Source organism: Trachurus trachurus (assembly GCF_905171665.1).
Source record: "Trachurus trachurus genome assembly, chromosome: 13".
Taxonomy (NCBI): Eukaryota; Metazoa; Chordata; class Actinopteri; order Carangiformes; family Carangidae; genus Trachurus; species Trachurus trachurus.
The window spans coordinates 39,649,772-39,670,508 of record NC_139892.1 but is presented as its reverse complement, the minus strand read 5'-3'; the positions used below and the strand labels follow the sequence as shown (position 1 = coordinate 39,670,508).

General features: G+C 42.1%; 3 protein-coding genes across 3 annotated transcripts in view; 2 read left to right on the top strand and 1 right to left on the bottom strand.

Annotated features, from left to right (window-relative positions):
• Positions 1-20,737, top strand: part of LOC310995914 (uncharacterized protein) — a 213,697-nt gene that overhangs the window by 98,190 nt on the left and 94,770 nt on the right. The gene's annotated exons all lie outside the window — the stretch shown is intronic.
• The window catches only part of LOC310995948 (NLR family CARD domain-containing protein 3-like), an 84,536-nt gene that overhangs the window by 48,363 nt on the left and 15,436 nt on the right, over positions 1-20,737 (top strand). The window contains exons 2-5 of the mRNA XM_083985169.1: positions 15,344-15,463; positions 16,680-16,758; positions 16,919-17,147; positions 17,299-19,105. Coding sequence (XP_083841295.1) covers positions 15,393-15,463; positions 16,680-16,758; positions 16,919-17,147; positions 17,299-19,105 — 2,186 coding nt within the window. The 5' untranslated portion in view covers positions 15,344-15,392. The remainder of the gene's footprint in view (positions 1-15,343; positions 15,464-16,679; positions 16,759-16,918; positions 17,148-17,298; positions 19,106-20,737) is intronic.
• Positions 7,831-12,187, bottom strand: LOC310995945 (LYR motif-containing protein 9-like). Its single transcript, XM_083985166.1, has 3 exons — positions 12,019-12,187; positions 8,097-8,189; positions 7,831-7,988 (listed from the first exon to the last, which is right to left on the bottom strand). The coding sequence occupies exons 1-3, from the start codon at positions 12,142-12,144 to the stop codon at positions 7,971-7,973; spliced, it is 237 nt and encodes a 78-aa protein (XP_083841292.1). The 5' UTR covers positions 12,145-12,187; the 3' UTR covers positions 7,831-7,970.

Here is a 20,737-nt window from a genome sequence, read left to right as displayed (position 1 = left end):
ATCACCTGAATGTAGTGAACAACAGCAGCAACAGGAGGAATCACTCACTCAGCTTGATTTCACTATTTGAATTTGTTTACAGATATTGAGTTACTGGTAATTGTGACTTTGCTGTTGTAAATATTTCTGCTGTTGGTAAATATGCACAGTAGCAGTCACAGTAGTCACTCCTTGGTTTTGTGTGTTGTAGCCTGTAGGCTTAGCCTACTTCTATTTTGCACTTGCACTCACGTGATTTTTTTTCCTGCAAGCCATGTTACTGTGCACCCAATACCATATTAGCCTTAGCCTACCAGTTCAGAAGTCATGACTCTGTTTCGGGAAGTTGGGAAATTGGTCCAGCGTGTTGACTGCAGTCCTGAAGGCGTGCAGGCTTTCTCTTCCGACTAAATAGTAACTGTAATTTATTTTAATGTATTTATTTTGATATTAAGGCCTGAAAAAAATGTAGATACTGCCCTTTTCTGATGTTGAGCCCCTGCCCCTCTATAGTCATGTGCACGTCCCTGTCTGTAATAACATCTGAAAAGTTGGCAAGTTGCTCAAAACAGCTGCAGGGACCTGCCGTGTAGAGACATGGTTCAGTCATATTGATTTTGACTTAATTTTGACAAGCCATGTCTCCAAATGTTGAAATTTAGGTCGACTAATGACTTTTTGGTCGATAATGCTTGGTCGACTATTTGGGGGCAGCCCTAGTACAAACGTGAACAAAGTTTGTTGTCCTTTTTTTCCAGATGAGAATCGATAAAGAACCGAATCGTTAAGCAGAATCGAAAATGGAATTGGAATCGTAAAAATCTTATCAATTCCCATCCCTATCCATGCATTGATGACATCAGATCCCATCACTCAGACCATATCCAGAGGTGGTGTAGGCCACAGTGAAGCTCCGCCCACTCCACTGACCAGGGGTGGAAAGAGTACCAAAAAAATCTACTAGTAAAAGTACTGTTACCTTGATGAAATTTTACTCAAGTAAAAGTACAAGTACTGGTGTCAAAATCTACTTAAGTAAAAGTAAAAAGTAGCTCATTTAAAATTTACTCAGAGTAAAAGTTACTTAGTTCCTTTTTTTTGGGGGGGGGGGGGGGCTATAATATTAATAATAATAATTCATTTAATTTATATAGCGCTTTTCAGTAACCCAAAGACGCTTACAGAGACACAAAAGAAACAGGGTAGAGATAAACAGGGGGAGACGAGGGAGAGACAGTACACAGTGACACAGTAATGAGCAAGATGATGCCCTATGGGTAGGGGACTCTGGTCTCTGTCTGGTCAGATATTGATGATCAATAATCAGCTCAGTCTCTCTGAGATCCTGGTCTTGTCCTGATGAGATGTGTTGTTGTGTTGAGGAGACAGTCAATCACAGTGTGACATCCAGATGTCCTCACTGTCCAGAGGCCTGGAGCTGTCAATCAGAAGACAGTGAGTGTAGTGAACAGTGTAATAATCAGTGTTTGTGGCTGAATGTGTGTGTGATCAAACAGCTGTTTTCAGACTGTGTGTGTGCTGACTCCAGATCAGATGAAGCCACAAAGTGGCTCCTTAATGAAAGTCTCCAGCAGCTGGAGCTTCACTTCCTGTCTGAGTCCATGTGCTCTGAGCTGAGCCTGGTTCTCTCTGCTCTACAGTTTCTCTGCTTCCTCTGGACTCTGACTTCAAGTCCAGTCAAAATGTGTGGACAGGTTTGATGGAGCTCAGGACTGGTCCTGAGGACGGCTGCTTTATTCCACATGATGTGACTGATCACAGTGAGTCAGTGTGTTGCAGCTGATCTGTGTGAAGAGCAGAGAAGAACAGAGTCATTGATCATGAGATCCTGATCCGTCCTGTCACTGTGATCAGATGGTTTCTATTAGAGCTCCTTCATCCACTCACTGCTGCTGTGGCTCCTGTGGAAACCTGCTCACAGCCTCATTCTTCAGCTTCCTGTGGAGTTTTCTTCAGACAAACACAAGTTGTGTTCACACTAGGGTTTGCACAGACTAGTCGACTAGTCGACTTTACTGCTCCACAATGACGTTTTGAGCTGGACGTCGACTAGTCGCTGATCATGTGACAGTAGCGGCTTGAAACAACAGCTGAGTGGCTGAATGAAAAAAATACGAGCGCCGTCAAGCTGGATAGAACCAGATCGTACCAGACAGGAAGTCGGGCACAGAAAATGCGAGAGACTCCGGTCAATTTTCAAAATAAAATAAATGATGATTAAGTTTGCTTGTCCATCTATAAATATTTGTCAGTTGCGTCTGCACTCAAGACACACATACATACAGCGGTAGAGACAGACCTGTGTGTGTGGAAAACCGAGCAGCCTCCAGACGGGTCGATGTTTGACCGGCGCGGAGAGAGAGAGCAGGAGAAGCTGCTGCCTGCGAGACTGGCCAACATGTACGTACTTGTCACGCATTTTGACCTCCTAGTACGCATAATGTTTCATCTCGTATTTCGCCAGTTTTCAATCAAGTTGTCACCAGCCTTGTTGTCACTGAAGATCATGCTCCGGTGCCACACAGATCTGTGCGTAAGCGGTGTGCTTTCGGCCAATCAGAACGCTTCATTTTCACTCAACCACCCGCCCTCCTCCGGGCTTTAGGCTTGGGTGAAAGGACAGAACCGCGCGACGCCGACATTTAACCATATAAATGACGGCGCTTGCGAACGTCCGTGTCACCGTGTCAGCGACTGTTTGGTGCGTGTGTGGCTGCGTTGTCACTGCTGACTAACAAGCAGCTGTTGTTGTTGATGTGTAGCGCTACCTGCAGCAACAACAACAGTCGCTGCAGCTTCTACTGAGAGCTGGTCAGACGTAACGCACCTGAGACACACACACGGACCGACCAGCTTCTACTGAGAGCTGGTCAGACGTAACGCACCTGAGACACACACACGGACCGACCAGCTTCTACTGAGAGCTGGGGTCAGACGTAACGCACCTGAGACTGTGTGACGGCAGATACAGAACCAGGTTTAAAGTTGAAGAGGGAGAAGGAGCGAGGTGGTGTGTGTGGGGGGGGGGGGGGGGGGGGGGCAGACAGGCAGGTGAGGGGGGGGGGGGGGGGGGGCAGATAAGCTTCAGTATTTTATTTTTGACCAAATGTTCTTGTTGTTGACTTGTGGATAATGAAATAATTATTGTCCTGTGCTATTATAATACCCTGAAATGTTGATATCATGACATGTTTACAATACTGCAGTAAATGTCATGGCTTGTTATTAAGGCAGCCTAATGTCATATTATGATATTATGACATCCCTAGCAAAGCACAGAGAGTAGAACAGTAGTTGAATGACAGTTCATCTACAGTCAAATTGAACGTGGGTGAAGAAATAGAGCATTTTCTTCTTCTTTCCTGGTGCATTGTGGGATATCTGGGCTGGTCAGCTCCACCTGTTGTGTCTTCATCTTCTTTGCTGTGACGTGTGTTTGTGCAGCTTGAGAGTCAGAGAGTGAAAGTGTGTGTCTCACACTGCAGTGACATCACATGGAGAAAAGACATGATGAAGTGTTTCCTCCTGGTCTCCTCCTGCTCTGTATCATCACTAGATAAAGACTCCAGCTCCTTCTTCTCTGTGCTCAGTGTTCATCCAGACATACCAGCCTCCATGTGAACACAGTGATAAAACAGTGTGTGTGTGAGAGCCATGTAATGTCCATGTGTGCATGTGTAGCAGTTGTGAAATGGTTGCTTATAGGCTGAAGGAGGACAACACCATGGATCTGAGTTGGTTCATTTATTCTGCAAAGGCAGCACAGGGGCAGAGTCAGGAAACACACAGCTGCAGGTAGAAACAGTCTGCCTCCACAACAAGAGCAGCCAGAGTTTGTTCCTCTTTTGCTGCTCTTTACTGTATTGTATGTCACAATAAAAAATAAAGGAATAAATAAATAAATGGATAAATAAATAGTAATAATAATTTTAGAGAAAAGATACTCTCCTGAATAGAAACTAAAATAATCACATGAAATTAACATGTCTATAACCCACTTGTAAATAATAATCATTAGAAAAACAGAATAAAAATCACCATGAAATGATCAAATAAAAATATTCCATACTTTTCCTCCACACAAGGACAATAATAAAACTGAAATAATGTGTGCTCTAGTGACGTTTTTACAGCTCTGACCAGACTCAACTCTCATATATTTACCACAAACACATCTCAGAAATCACATTTCAAAGCATTTTTCAGACAAAAGGCACCTGCAAAGGCAGCACAGGGGCAGAGTCAGGAAACACACAGCTGCAGGTAGAAACAGTCTGCCTCCTACGACAGGCCACAAAACACACACACGGCAGACGTCACGTTAAACCCAAACTACAGCCGCTTTTTCACCGTAAAACACAATTAAAAACACGGTAACACATTAATAAAAGCTGTCGTTACTTTAGCGCACAGTTTCAACCGCATTACATGACAGTTTAAGTGCATATTTTACAGAGCAACGTGAGAGCTTCACAACACGTCTTACCACAACAAGAGCAGCCAGAGTTTTGCCGGGAGTTTGGTCCGACGTCGCCCACGTCCCCCTTAGTGTGTTACCCCAATATCGCTCCCCCTTGCTACAGGTGAAGATGGAACTTAGAAATAGAAGTGATATAAAACAAAGCAGGAAATTCTAACTTGTTTTAGATAGTGTTAGCATCGAGCAGGTTTTGAGAATGTTCACCATAATGAATGATAAAAATAAAGAAATAATGACTATAATGAATGATCAGATGAATAAAACAAAGTAAAGATTGACCCAGCTACACATGCTGACAGAGAAGGTGCTGCTCTGACCCCCCTCCTCCTTTCAGGGTGGAGCCTGCTGGAGTCCCATGGTTGACACCAGGTCTGAGGAAGTGTAAGTCTGTTTTTACTTTGATTCATGGAAACAAAGCAGCACATTCAACCATCTTCACACTGTCACATCACTGACCTCATGAGTCTTCATCAAACTGTCAATAACTGATCACATGATCAATAACTGCAGCTGTGTCTTGTTCTCTCCATCAGATTCCTGTCCACTCACAATCGACACAAACACAGTGCACACAAGGATCAAACTGTCTGACAACAACAGGAAGGCAACACATGTGGAGGAGGATCAGTCATATCCTGATCATCCAGACAGATTTGACACGTGGTCTCAGCTGCTGTGTTCAACTGGTCTGACTGGTCGCTGCTACTGGGAGGTCGAGATGAGAGGAGGAGTTTATATATCAGTGAGTTACAGAGGAATCAGTAGGAAAGGAGGCAGTGGAGACTGTGGGTTTGGATGGAACGATCAGTCCTGGTGTCTGAGATGCTATGGTGGTGGTTACACAGTCTGGCACAATAAGAGATGGACAGACATCACCTCCTCCTCCTCCTCCTCCTCCTCCTCCTCCTCCTCCTCCTCCTCCTCCTCCTCCTCTGTCTCTAACAGAGTAGCAGTGTATGTGGACTGTCCTGCTGGCTCTCTGTCCTTCTACAGAGTCTCCTCTGACTCACTGATCCACCTCTACACCTTCAACACCACCTTCACTCAACCTCTGTATCCTGGGTTTGGTCTCTGGTCCAGTTCTGGTTCCTGGTTGAGTCTGTGTTGAGTGAAGCAGAGTCTCCTCCTGTCACAGAAACCTTCTCACTGTTGAACAGACAGTTCAGTCTCTACATGTCTGTCTCTGTCTCTGTCTCTGTCTCTCACTCACGTTTTCACATTCATGGATTAAACCAGTTGATGTTTTAAACTCTTCTCAGTGATTCTTCTAAACTTCTTCTTGTTTTTTGGGTCCCAATGATTTTTCTGTTGCCATGACGCTGAGTTCATTATTAAACTGTATTCATCTCTGTCCTGTAAACAATCTGATGTGAAATAAACAAAAACATGATGTAAAAAATAATCAGTAAATAAATGAATGAATAAACAAACATGAACATGTCGACATTTATTACTGGATTTATTTTGAGATTCATTTCCTGTCAGATTTTAATTAATTCATTTAAGGATTTTTTTTATTTATTCATCAAGTTTTGACTAAAATGTCTCTCCATAGGCGTCGATGTCTTATCAGTGTCTCTGCTGGTTCTCTGTGTTTCTCCACACTGCAAAAATTCTAAATCTTACAAAGAATATTTGTCTTATTTCTAGTCAAAATAAATCTAATTATACTTAAAATAAGACTCATCACATTTAAAAAGTAGCTTGTTTTTAGACACTTGTGTAACCTAACCCTACATCCCAATCAGCACAGAATGACTGATGAGTTTATCAATACAATGTTCAGCATGAGCCTATATCCAAAAACCAGTGGAGCCAGCAGAACCACAGCCCAGAATAACCTTCACAACACTCTCTGCCTGTTCAACAGTCACGCTGCTAGGATTAGCCACAAGCTAACATGAAGCTATCAAAGTGAGTGAAAAGCTTTTCCGTATCAATGAACTTGTCATGTATCTCACTCAGCATCATCACAGAACATCAGCAGTTGTTGTCTGGAGCAGATCTTCACATGTATGATCAATAAAGTCACCTTTAACCCTCAAATAGAAAGTTAGATTAACGGAGCTCAGTACAAGTCAACCTACCACGAGACTCCCACAGCAGACTGTTGCCTAGAAACGGGTCAACCCGCCAAGTCTGCAGGGGCTCGTTAGTGTGGCCTTTCAAAATAAGAGCTTCTAACTCATACATCATAATAAATACATAAAAAATAAATAAAGGAGTGAACGACTTCATATTGTAACAGGCAGATAAATAATAATAATAAACTAAGTGTAGTGCAGCTTCCATAATAACAGAATTACAGTTAGTGGAATTACTAACTCCTTAACTCTGTTACAGCAGCAAGTACAAGACAAATAAATAAAACACATTACAGCAGAGTGAGGACAGAGGAAAGCATCAATGTGTTTAGGAATGACTTGGAAACACTTTATCATGAAAACCATATTGACAATGTATATGGAACATTTGAAGAATATTCACATCATTATTAAACAAAAAGTGTCCAGTAAAACAACAAAGCAGCAAACTAAAGTCTATAGATGGACCATGGATCATGAAGGGATTAGGAAACGCCTGTCAAAAGACAAATACACTCTACAGAGAATTTATTCAACAAAGAACTAAAGAGGCAGAAAATAAATGTAAGTATCAGAATAAGTGAACCAATATTATAAAGCTCTGTAGAAAAGAAAACTATAGGACAATATTTATTAATATCAGGCAAATACTTGAGTTTAACTATAAATGCATAGAACTTCAATACATATAAATAATAACACAAACAAGTGTGACTATACTGTGGCTGCATTGACAAATACACCAAAGTTATCAAACCATTCTAAATACATTGACGTGACCTCAAAATCACAATTTTCAAGTTGTTTTTCACGTTTTACATACCTGTGGAACAGTAAGAAAGTGTCTGACTGTCTCAAACACCATTTTATTCTGCCTCCTAGTGTATGGGAATGGGATGGGCTTGAGTCAGGAGTTTCTCACTGAACCTGGTATCACAGTGCCACCTATGGTCACAAAGTGGAATGACAACAAAATGACCTGTATGGGAGTCTGACTCAGGATGTAACTGAAATAAATGAAGATAAAGAGAAAGAAGAAAATAAAAAATAATGTGTGTGTGTGTGTGTGTATGACATCCTACTAATGAGAGGCTCTTTTTTCTGCCCTCTACATATAACGTGAAGAGGCTGAGAGAGACGTTTACCCTGACTTGTTGTGTCCTGTTTGTTAAGAACCAATAAAACCATTTAATAATAAAAGTGTCAACCCTCATGTTGAATAACCTCTGTCCTCACACTGTCAATGAGACCAAGGAGCCACAGTCAGCGAGAACAACTTTATTTAAAAATATCAAACGTCACTAAATCACATTTCAGTCTGAACAGTTTTTACACTGATATGAATATTGATCTGATAGAAACAATGAGCTTCATAGTTGATGTGAGCAGCTGCTGCCTCCTTCTCCTCACTTCTTCTTGGTGTACTGCAACCACAGAGAGGACAGGCTGACGTGTGTTGGTCTGTCTGACAATATTATTATTATTATTATTATTATTATTATTATTATTATTATTATTATTAATAAACTCACTTTATCTAGAATCCAGTCAGCGTCTGTTATCGCTCTCTGGATGATCATCTGGATCCTCTCTGGGTCGTCCTCATCTGAGTGACTGGTGTAACCCTGGAAACACAAACTCATCAATCAGGACACTTTATTAATAATATTATCATCATGATTATCATTATTATTATTTCTCTGGTTTGAGTTTTTCCACTGTGTTTCTTTCCTTCATTTTTAAAATCTAAATGGAAGAATTGGACGTTTTGGACGAGAATAACTGATAATAATGAAAATAATCCTCAGTTTCAGACTTAATCCTGGATTTTCTCAGGTTTTCCTGATCTGTGTGTGAATGTGTGAATGCAGCAGCAGCAGCAGCAGCAGCAGCAGGGACCGGAGGAGATCAGACAGGCGATCAGTCATTGTAGTGGCTGTTTGTGGAAACTAAGAAAAGCTTCAAATCAAACTTTAAACCCTAAAGAATCAAAGGGCCACTGCTGCACCATGGGTCGTGGTGTAGACAGCTGAGAGAAACATCATGACCATGCAAAGTCCAGTTTTAACTACAAATGTGGTTTATTTGACCAGAACGGAGCAAGAAAAGAACAAAACAAAACAAAACCCATCAGCCCACCCAGGTGCATGCTGGTCCCTCACTGCAGCCCTACACATTTATTCTCTGGTGACGTGATCAAATGAAATAAAACACCAATAATAAACAGGAAAACACCTGAACTACACAAATAATAAACTAACAGAATCTGATCAGAGTTAAATCAAATAAATCAATTCATGAAAATCAGATCTAAACTAAATATTAAAGTAAACAACACTAAATACAAACAATGAATAAATAAACAGCTGCAACAGTTTGTGTTTGTTGACGTGTGTTTACTACTGCTGGCTGTCAATCAAACCTCCCTCATGGATAATAACCTGTAGTGACATCATCATCATCATCATCATCATCATCATCATCATCATCATCATCATCATCATCACTGTTACTTTAAAGGACAATTTCAACACAAATTCACCTCAGGCTGTATGTTCCTAACATTTCAGGTCTAACAGAAGGAATCTGAAGGTTTCCAGTTTAATGTCTCCTGTTTTGCGGTAGTTATGGTCTGTCCCCGCATCGCCACGGCAACGATGAATGGGAGCGGATTGAAGTTCTGCTGCTCAGGCTGTTTCCATCCCTCAAAGCCACAGACAGCGTCAGATGGAGACTCAAACATGCAGCCAGAAGTTTATTTACTTCAAGTCCAGAGTTGATATTCCTGTGTTTCTGACACAAACGGGAGCTTCCCACTGCACCTGAACACACCGAGCGTCAACTTTGGTCTCGACTCCACCAGACTTTGAATTAGATCTAGTTTTACAAACATGTCGGCTTGTTGAAGTAAATAAACTTCTGGCTGCATGTTTGAGTCTCCATCTGACGCTGTCTGTGGCTTTGAGGGATGGAAACAGCCTAAGCAGCACAACTTCAATCCGCTCCCATTCATCGTTGCCGTGGCGACGCGGGGACAGACACAACTACTGCAAAACAGGAGACATTAAAGGGATAGTTCAACATTTTGGCAAATTGGCCCATTGCCATAATCGCTATAGTCATAGCAGTAGGTTCGTTACCTTTAATTGTAGGTGTAAGCTATTTTTAGTACAGCGGAGCGCAGCAGCAGGCTGCTCAGAGCTACGCTATGGAGGCTAAGGGAATTTCTTGGTTTCCCTCATTAAACTCATCAAATACAAAATCCCAAAACTCCACAGCGCTTTTGTAGACAAGTTGTGACCTGCACAACCACCACGCTATGAGATAATGACGGAACGATACGAAACGGAGCCGTTTTCGAGGTAAATTCATACAAAACCGCTGATGTGCGTTGCGTTCAGGGACAGTTTTTCAGCAAGCAGTCTCCGTATTTACCCTGTATTTACCTCGAAAACGGCTCCGTTTCGTATCGTTTGATGAGTTTAATGAGGGAAACCAAGAAATTCCCTTAGCCTCCATAGCGTAGCTCTGAGCAGCCAGCTGCTGCGCTCCGCCGTACTGAAAATAGCTTACACCTACAATTAAAGGTAATGAGCCAATTTGCCAAAATGTTGAACTATCCCTTTAAACTGAAAACCTTCAGATTCCTTCTGTTAGACCTAAAATGTTAGGAACATACAGCCATGAGGTGAATTTGCCCGGAATTGTCCTTTAATGTTTTCCTCCACATGATGTTGAAGATGAAATGACAGTGACAGTAGTGACTCCTCCCTCCCACCGGAGCCCCACATATTTATTCTCTGGTGCCCCGACGTGGAGAAATGAAATAAAAACACAAAGAACAAACAGGAAAACAAACGACAAACTCACTGAACACTAACAACATCTGATCAGGATCAAATCAATCAATCAATTCAGGATCATCAAATCTAAACTCAACACTAAACACGACCAATAAACATGTGACATCATCAGACTGTCCATCTAACCAGTCTGCAGCTCCATCCAGCTTCTCTCTGCATCCTCAGCTCAGAAACCGTCACTAGAGAGAGTCCAGCATCCGTCAGCAGAGGTGTGTGTGTGTGTGTGTGTGTGTGTGTGTGTGTGTGTGTGTGTGTGTGTGTGTGTGTGTGTGTGTGTGTGTGTGTGTGTGTGTGTGTGTGTGTGTGTGTGTGTGTGTGTGTGTGTGTGTGTGAGGGTCACCACGAACAACATCAATTAATGACTTTTATGATAAAAAATTATAATTTAGATATCAAGAATACGCTCTCAAAAATATATCAAATACTAGGAGTCAGTGAAGAAACACAAGACCTAATTAGGACAAAGTGGAATCAAGATCAATCAAGTACAAATAGAAGACGACGATTGGAAAAATGCTTATAGCACAATACACAAAACAACAAGTTCTGGATATTGGAGGGAATTCTCATGGAAGGTATACACACGTTTTTTCATTACTCCAAACATACAGTCTAAATTCACAACATCCATTACCTCAGACTGTTGGCGAAATTGTGGGGAGCACCATGCGAACCACTCACATATTTTCTATTTTGTCCATCACTAAAACCTTTTTGGAAAAAAATTATGGAATCTTTCTTTTCAATTTTCCAGTTTAAAAAAACACTGGAACCGAAATGTATAGTTTTAGGAATAACACCAGCTGAACTTACAACAGAAAAAGACAAATATTTATACAGAATACTTAGAATAACAGCTTTGAAACAAATCACAAGAAATTGGCAAAAATCTATCTCACCTTCTTTTAACAACTGGAAATTAACTGTAAACAGTATTCTGGAAATGGAAAAAATGACATACAGAGTCAGAAAACAAGAACCAGAATGTCTGAAGAGATGGAATAAGTGGTTTGATTATATAAATAAATAAACGGATGTTTTCAGCTCTGAAGAAATGTTTATTAGATTTCTGAAGAGAACAAATCTATGTATGTATATATTGCAATTTTTGTTTCTATCTTATGCCCTTTTTTTTTTTTTTTCCCCAACTGTCTTTGTCCCACCCCCCCCCCCTTTTATTATTAATATTCCCCTTAAAATTATATATATTTATTTTTTATTCTTTTTTTTATTTTATTTTTTTAATCCATCTATTTTTCACTTTTTTCTTTGATGTTTTTCACACACACACACTAAAAAATGTTTTAAAAAATGTCATAAATGTTGCAGGAACGTGCCAGTGACTGATAAGATATGTGCTGGAATATGAACTTGAATTCTGCAATAAAGTATAAAAAAAAGAAAAGAAACCGTCACTAGAGAGAGTAGAGCATCCGTCTGCAGCGTTACACCTGGCCCGCCAGCAGAGGTGTGTGTGTGTGTGTGTGTGTGTGTGTGTGTGTGTGTGTGTGTGTGTGTGTGTGTGTGTGTGTGTGTGTGTGTGTGTGTGTGTGTGTGTGTGTGTGTGTGTGTGTGTGCCTGAGCAGCTCACCTGTCGTACGGCGTGTCGATAGTGTTGCTGCATGGCCGTGTTGGGCAGCAGCCTGCAGCACCTCAGGAGATATGGATAGAGCTGCAGCGGGGTGTGGACCAGCTCTGCTCCAGCTAAAGGTGGCATCCCCTCCTCCTGTGGAGTCACAGACAGCAGCTCTGAGCTTCAGCAGCTTCACAGTCACAGTCAGGAAGAAGAAGAAGAGGAAGAAGCTCTCAGAGATGTAACACCTGCTCAGGTCTATACAGCTACTGTTAGCTAACACACTAACAACACTTTAACACACCAGCAAAACCATCAGTGAATGGAACAGACGTCCAGAGCACCTCAAACACACCACTGCACTGCAAAAACTCTAAATCTTTCTGAGAATATTTGTCCTTTTTCTTGTCAAAATGTCTCATTTCTAGTCAAAACTAATCTCTTTCCACTTTAAACAAGACTCATCACCTAAAAATTAACTTGTTTTTAGATCATTTTCACTTGTTTCAAACTAATTTTCACTTGAAATAAGTAGAATAATCTGCCAGTGAAAGCAAGTTTTTGTGCTTGTAATAAGAAAGAAAAACTTGCTCCACTATCAGATTTTTCTACTTATTTCAAGTGAAAATCTGCTTGAAAGAAGTAAAAAGTGTCTAAAACAAGCTACTTTTTAAGTAGAATGAGATTAGTTTTGACTAGAAATGACATTTTGACTAGAAATAAGAGAAATATTCTTGGTAAAATGTTTGAGTTTTTGCAGTGTGACTACCTCTGTTTTACTCGTAAGGTCAGAAACTGGATTGTGAGTCAGCAGCCGGGGAGCCCTGTACATAGGAGACCAGTAGGTACCAGTAGGGATGAGACCCTGGTGGGCAGCCTCGTCCAGAGGTGGTAGTAACACGCTACATTTACTCTGTTACATTTACTTGAGTAACTTTTTGGATAAATTGTACTTCTAAGAGTAGTTTCAATGCAGCATACTTGTTACTTTTACTTGAGTATATTTCTTCAGAAGAAGCGGTACTTTTACTCCGTTACATTGAGCTTCATTCCTGTCGCTACTCGCTACTTTTTCTCATCGATCCAACGTGCAAATTGTTTGTTTATGTTTTAATGGAGATACTTCCGAGCCTCTGTCACATGACTGCGTTTCACCAATCAGATGTAGCCACTCGCGACGTTTGACTCCGTGTAACCAATCAGACAGAGCCAGGCAGTCACATGACCGCACACAAAGAGCTTATGGACAGTTCATAGATCTTTCAGAGATAGGCCTATGTAAGTTATTGTGGCTGAATTTGTCTTCATTTATGTTACTTTGTAAAAAAAAAAGTCATTTAGGCTATTGTCTTAGTTGTTAAATGTTGTTCTTTGTCAATATCAGAATTTTTTCATTGCTATTATATTTTTGTGTATTTGATTAGGCCTACATTTACGCTCTGATCATTAAAGGGATAGTTCAACATTTTGGCAAATTGGCCCATTGCCATAATCGCTATAATAATAATAATAATGGAACGTTACGAAACTGAGCCGTTTTCGAGGTAAATACAGAGTCTGCTTGCTGAAAAACTGTCCCTGAACGCAACGCGCATCAGCGGTTTTGCATGAATTTCCCTCTAGAACAGCTCCGTCTGGTAACGTTGTGTTATTATCTCATAGCGTGGTGAATGTGCAACTCACAACTTGTCCACGACAGCTTTGTTGGAGTTGTTGGGTTGTGTATTTGATGAGTTTGATGAGGGAAACCAAGAAATCCCATGAGCCTCCGTAGCGTAGCTCTGAGCAGCTCACGGCTCTGCTCCGCCGTTCTAAAAATAGCTTAGGCCTACACTGAAAATTAAAGGTAACGAACCTACTGCTATGACTATAGTGATTATGACAGTGGGCCAATTTGCCAAAATGTTGAACTATCTCTTTAAGACTGCATCTATAGAATAAATGCTTCATGGGCCACAGGGGATAGTTTGTTGCCACTGGGAGTCAGAGGGACAACACTGTATCCAGAATCCGTCTCCAGGAATAACACCGATCTGGTCTCATGTTACAGGAATAACACCCCCCCCCCCCCCCCCCCCCCCCCCCACCACTTGAAGTTAAATTTAACTTTGACCCAGCGGTTGTGTCGCAGTTGATTTCCTCGTGTGAAGGTACAGTTAGGAACAGTTTTTTCATGTTTTCCTTGTCACCGTCTGTCATTACCAGAGTTCAACTAGTTGTTGTGTTGTTGTTGTGTTATTATAATGTTACTGTAGCTGAGTCAGAGCTGTAACTGTCAAGTCTGGACCGACAGAACCGAGTCCTCCATGTTTGTGAGGCTGTTCAACACTGATCAGCTCATGTTGCTATCGGGGTTGTCCTGAGGCTTTATTGGTGACTGACAGTGTTGGAACCGTGTTCAGCCTCAGATTCTTCAAAGTGACTGAGTAGGGGAGACCGGGGATGGATGTTACATGGGTAAACACTTAGAGTCTGGGGTTAGTTGTAACAACACTCACAACAACAATGAAGAATGTTACAACCAACTGCGACATGAACTTGAATTGTATTTATGTTTTCTTTGAATTTCAGTAGCCTAGGTCTCGATAGACAATGATGAAGACGGGGTACAGGGCTTAGGTTAGGATCAGACTATGGCTGACAGTAACTAGGACACACATCTCGTGTTTGAGACTCAACCATGCCCTTTCTGTTTGTGTTGTACAGTTAACAGTTAACAGCCATTTAATATCAGACACATATAACTACTCGGTCTGACATTTTGAATGCACTGGTTTAAAAGAGCTCCAAGATTCAGGCAGAAATGACAAAAATGTTACAACCATCCCTGGTCTCCCCTACAATTAAACACTAAAAAAAATAGACGAAAATAAGTGTCAGTGGCAGCTGGAGAGTGTTTTTCTCTCTTTGAATTTCCAGTGTGAGTGAAATGAGTGAATGTTGTGATAGTGGAGCTGTGAGGTGAAATAAGTCTTGGCCCAGTTGTTGTGTGTGTAATAATCAGCTGTAGCTTGTTTGATCCAGTGGTTTTCTACAGGGACGCTGTCCACACAGAGACTGTGTCACATCAACTCAGTGGATCTCAGTCCTTGTGTGTGTCAGTGGATGGAAACAGTGGTCCATGGATCATGTTGCTGGGCTGCAGCTTCATGACGCCATCTAGTGGACTGATAGTAGAAGTACAGCAGCTGATGGCAGCTTCCTCTTCCTCACTGCTGTGTGACTGCATTCAACTGACACTGATATGAAGCAGAGGAGAAGAGCCAATCAGTGGAGGAGCAGCTGGAGACATGATGGACATGTGAGCTGCTGTGCACATGAATGATGTGTGTTTCCTCTGCAGGTGAAGCTACAAAGTGTGTGTGAGCTGATGTGGATGTGAGCTCAGCAGCATGGATCAGTGTGAGGACAGAGAGGAGGGAGCCCCTCCCTCTAAAACCAAGAGCCAGACCACAGGTCAAAGGTCAGAGTTGAAAACAGTCAGAAAGACTTTTCTCTCTAAAAGTCAGTTGTTGTGTTTATTAAAAGGTTGAAGATATTTGTCATCAGATTTTCTCCAACATGCACATTTATCAGTTGTGTTGTTGTTTCAGGATCCAGCAGCAGAGACCAGACTCTCCTGAACCCAGCTGTCTGTCTTTAAAGAGCGACATGTCAAAGGGAGGGTTCATTAACTTTAAAGGAGGAGGTGGATCAGCTGATCAGATGTAAGAGACAAAACTACATTTAATTTAACATTTTTGACTTTCTGTTGAACGTTCTTCCTGTGGAGTCACATTTCCATGATTCTCATTAAAACTGAGTTATAACTCAGACACACGTTCAGTGAATGACTGACAGCATCCCATGCGTCTTTTTTTCTGTTATTGCATCCACTGCTGACGCTACTAAATATCACAGCTGATTTTTGTTTGGGCATTTTAACTTTCTTTCTCAACTCACCTTCTCTGGCATTCTGGATTTAACAACACGTTCATGAATCTGACGTAGAGTTTGCATGTTCTCCCCGTGCATGTGTGGGTTCTCTCCAGCTTCCTCCCACAGACCAAAGACATGCAGGTGAACTGGTGACTCTAAATTGCCCATAGGTGTGAATGTGTGTCTGTATATGTTGGCCCTGTGATAGACTGGTGACCTGTCCAGGGTGAACCCCGCCTCCTGCCCAAAGTCAGCTGAGAAAGGCTCCAGCTCACCCTCCACCCTAGTGAGGATGAGCTGTATAGAAGATGAATGAACTTAAAGAGATATTGGTGAATGAGGCCCATTGTTACAAAATGTAGGAAAAGGAAGTCATTCACATTTGTAACCCTTAAAATAACTTTGCAGAGAATTCTTTTGAAAACCTAAAACTGTTAAACATGAGTTGTGTTGTTGTTTCAGGATCCAGCAGCAGAGACCAGACTCTCCTGAACCCAGCTGTCTGTCTTTAAAGAGCAACAACTCAAAGGACTTGATCATTGGCTTTAAAGGAGGACGTGGATCAGCTGATCAGATGTAAGCTGTAACTGACAGTCAGACTCAGGTTATTGTAGAAAAGAACCAGTTTGTACGAGGTGTTGTTGGACCTGGTCTGAAACCAAAGTGTCTCTGTCTGTTGTGAACGTCCTCAGGGGACATATAAAGTCCATCTTGTATTATCTCTCTGTCCTGATGTTGACTTGACACTGATTCCTCCACAGAGTGGACCAGGAGAGCTCAGAGGTTCCCAGTGGTCAGTTTGCCCAGCAGCATCAAACACACCTGGACTCCATATTTATGGTGAGGACATGTCCAACAGCTGCTGTTACATCTGTTGTGTTCACCATCATCTCCATGCTGCACTTTGACACCAGTGGATTGTCAGTCTGTCCAACATGGATCTGATGTTTGGCTCCATGGTTTTAGTTTGATGCTGTCACTCATAGAGTTTCTGTTCCAGCTGCTGGAGGAGAACATGGTCACTTTTGTCAAGAACGAGCTGAAGAAGATCCACAAGGCTCTGAGTCCAGATTACCCAGAATGCTCAGGGAGTCAGAGGGAGGATGAGGAGGTGTTGGATGGTGAGGATGAAGAGCAGAGGATGAGCAGCAGAGAGGCATTAGTGATGATCACAGTGAACTTCCTGAGGAGGATGAAGCAGGAGGAGCTGGCTGAGCATTTGCAGAGCAGTAAGAGGATTTCTCTAAAGATACAACAGATGGAAAAATGATATGTTCACTGACGTCAACACATGGAGGGAAACATGTTCATATAGTCGCTATTTAGAGGAATTAAAATGTTATATTTTCATTATGAATTTTACTGTTTTTGTTTATTCAGGAACTCCTGGTCCAGAGTGTGGACGTAAACTCAAATCTGTCCTGAAGAAGAAGTTCCAGTGTGTGTTTGAGGGGATCTCTAAAGCAGGAAACCCAACCCTTCTGAACCAGATCTACACAGAGCTCTACATAACAGAGGGAGGGGCTGGAGGGGTCAATGATGAACATGAGGTCAGACAGATTGAAACAGCGTCCAGGAAACCAGACAGACCAGAAACAACCATCAGACAAGAAGACATCTTTAAAGCCCCACCTGGAAGAAACCGACCAATCAGAAGAGTGATGACAAAGGGGGTGGCTGGCATTGGGAAAACAGTCTTAACACAGAAGTTCACTCTGGACTGGGCTGAAGACAAAACCAACCAGGACATACACTTCACATTTCCCTTCACCTTCAGAGAGCTGAATGTGCTGAAAGAGAAAAAGTTCAGCTTGGTGGAACTTGTTCATCACTTCTTCTCTGAAACCAAAGAAGCAGGAATCTGCAGGTTTGATCAGTTCCAGGTCGTCTTCATCTTTGACGGTCTGGACGAGTGTCGACTTCCTCTGGACTTCCACAACACTGAGATCCTGACTGATGTGACAGAGTCCACCTCAGTCAACGTGCTGCTGACCAACCTCATCAGGGGGAACCTGCTTCCCTCTGCTCGCCTCTGGATAACCACACGACCTGCAGCAGCCAATCAGATCCCTCCTTACTGTGTTGACATGGTGACAGAGGTCAGAGGGTTCACTGACCCACAGAAGGAGGAGTACTTCAGGAAGAGGTTCAGAGATAAGGAGCAGGCCAGAAAGATCATCTCCCACATCAAGACCTCACGAAGCCTCCACATCATGTGCCACATCCCAGTCTTCTGCTGGATCACTGCTACAGTTCTGGAGAAGCTGAAGACCAGAGAGGGAGGAGAGCTGCCCAAGACCCTTACTGAGATGTACATCCACTTCCTGGTGGTTCAGGCCAAAGTAAAGAAGGTCAAGTATGATGGAGGAGCTGAGACAGATCCACACTGGAGTCCAGAGAGCAGGAAGATGATTGAGACTCTGGGAAAACTGGCTTTTGAGCAGCTGCAGAGAGGAAACCTGATCTTCTATGAAACAGACCTGACAGAGTGTGGCATCGATATCAAAGCAGCCTCAGTGTACTCAGGAGTGTTCACACAGATCTTTAAAGAGGAGAGAGGCCTGTACCAGGACATGGTGTTCTGCTTCGTCCATCTGAGTGTTCAGGAGTTTCTGGCTGCTCTTCATGTCCATCTGACCTTCATCAACTCTGAACTCAACCTGATGTCACAACAACAAACAACCTCCAAGAAGACTGAAACAACAGGAGTCAAATCTGCAGAGACAAACTTCTACCAGAGCGCTGTGGACGAGGCCTTACAGAGTCCAAATGGACACCTGGACTTGTTCCTCCGCTTCCTCCTGGGTCTTTCACTGGAGACCAATCAGAATCTCCTACGAGGTCTGATGACAAAGACAGGAAGTAACTCACGGTCCAATCAGGAAACAGTCCAGTACATCAAGAAGAAGATTGAAGAGACTCCCTCTGCAGAGAAAAGCATCAACCTGTTCCACTGTCTGAATGAACTGAATGATCGTTCTCTAGTGGAGGAGATCCAACAGTCCCTGAGATCAGGACGTCTCTCCACACGTAAACTGTCTCCTGCTCAATGGTCGGCTCTGGTCTTCATCTTACTGTCATCAGAAGAAGATCTGGAGGAGTTTGACCTGAAGAAATACTCTGCTTCAGAGGAGGCTCTTCTGAGGCTGCTGCCAGTGGTCAAAGGCAAAACCTCCAACAAAGTTCTGTAAGTGTAGAGATAGTTGGATTTATTCATCATTACATAAAAACACTTCTGTCTTTTCAACAGGACAGATATTTAATTCCTTTCTTCTTTAATTCCTCATGATCATCTCTTCAGACTGAGCGGCTGTAACCTCTCAGAGAGAAGCTGTGAAGCTCTGTCCTCAGTCCTCAGCTCCCAGTCCTCTAGTCTGACACACCTGGACCTGAATAGCAACAACCTGCAGGACTCAGGAGTGAAGCTGTTGTCTGGTGGACTGGAGAGTCCACACTGTAGACTGGAGACTCTCAGGTGAGGATCCATCCAGCTGTTTATCTGATGCCACTTGAACACAGCAGCAGGTGTTGACAGAGGGTTCCTGTGTGTTGTTGTGTGTGTTCAGTCTGTCAGGATGTCTGGTCACAGAGGAAGGCTGTGCTTCATTGGACATGTTCGTTTTTAGTAAACGTTGAACTGAATTAATCAGTTTATAAATGATGAACCTGAGCAGCGTTCACTGTCACCAGAGTGAACACTGCTCAGGTTTTATGACAGTTTTACCTGGTTTTTCACTTTCAGCAGAATATGGCTCATTGTTTAAGTGGTAAAATATTTTCTCTGTCTAAACATTGTTTTTGTATTTTAGTTCATTAATTCATATAGTTTGTTAGTGGCAGAGATTAGAGGCTGGTGATGGACGTAGAAGGAGGTTCTACTGAAAAACAACAGCTGATTATTAGTGTGAATGCTGGAAGCATTCACACTGCTGGAAGCATTCACACTATTGTTATTCGGTTCGGCCATTTTCTGCCTTTCTTCGGCATTTAACTAGTCCTTCATACTTTGTGCTATTTCAACAATTCAAATATCAAAATGTTCAGCCTTTTCGGGACAGGTGTGCTATGACTTTTCTCTTTTCAACTATTCATACTTTTTGCTATATTCAACTATTTCTGATTTTTTTTTCCCCATAGAGAATGCATTGGAACAGTCTTGAAACTCTTCAAATCTTCTTACTTCTTTCAGCCTTTAAAGCGTCCACATACTTTCAGCTAGAGACTTCATTCAAATTCTGAGCTGTAGACAAACTTTTTAAGTATTCCTCTATGACTCAGCTTATTGATATCTTCAACAGTTTCTGATATTTGGCCGCTTTAAAATCATTAAGTTTTTTGACAAAATCCAGCTTTATAATGGGTGTGTGTTGCGTCTAACGAGCAGGGCTTAGAGTGAGTGACATCATCGCTAGAGTGAGAGGGATCGAAAAAACATTCAGGATTTTTTCTGGATAAATTGCCAGCACGGCCACAAATTAAACTCTAGACGCATGAATTCCTCACTGGTTTGTAGCCACGCTTGTCTTAGGTCTCACAATGCCGTCAAAAATGCTCAGAGACTCAGAGAATAATTTAAAATATTTTTTTAAATGCAGCCAGGGAGCTCTCTGCTCTCATTCAGCCCAATGCATTTTTTTCACAGCAGCAGGAGAAGGAGCTCAACTTTGTAACTTGCTGTTAAGTGCTTTTTAATTCATTTTAATTCACCAAAAAATAGTCACAGGTCACAAAAAAATCCTCTTCTTGCTTGTTGTGGCTCATTTATACTATTTTCTTCTTCTTTTTAAGCATCATTGAAAAATCTCACATTCATCAAAGT

What these genes read in the sequence shown, in the direction of transcription:
- LOC310995945 (XM_083985166.1), bottom strand. Translation starts at nt 12,144, where the DNA reads ATGCCACCTTTAGCTGGAGCAGAGCTGGTCCACACCCCGCTGCAGCTC. An exon ending in ATCGACACGCCGTACGACAG is followed by an intron (nt 8,190 to 12,018) that starts GTGAGCTGCTCA and finishes TTGTGTTTCCAG; the next exon opens with GGTTACACCAGTCACTCAGA.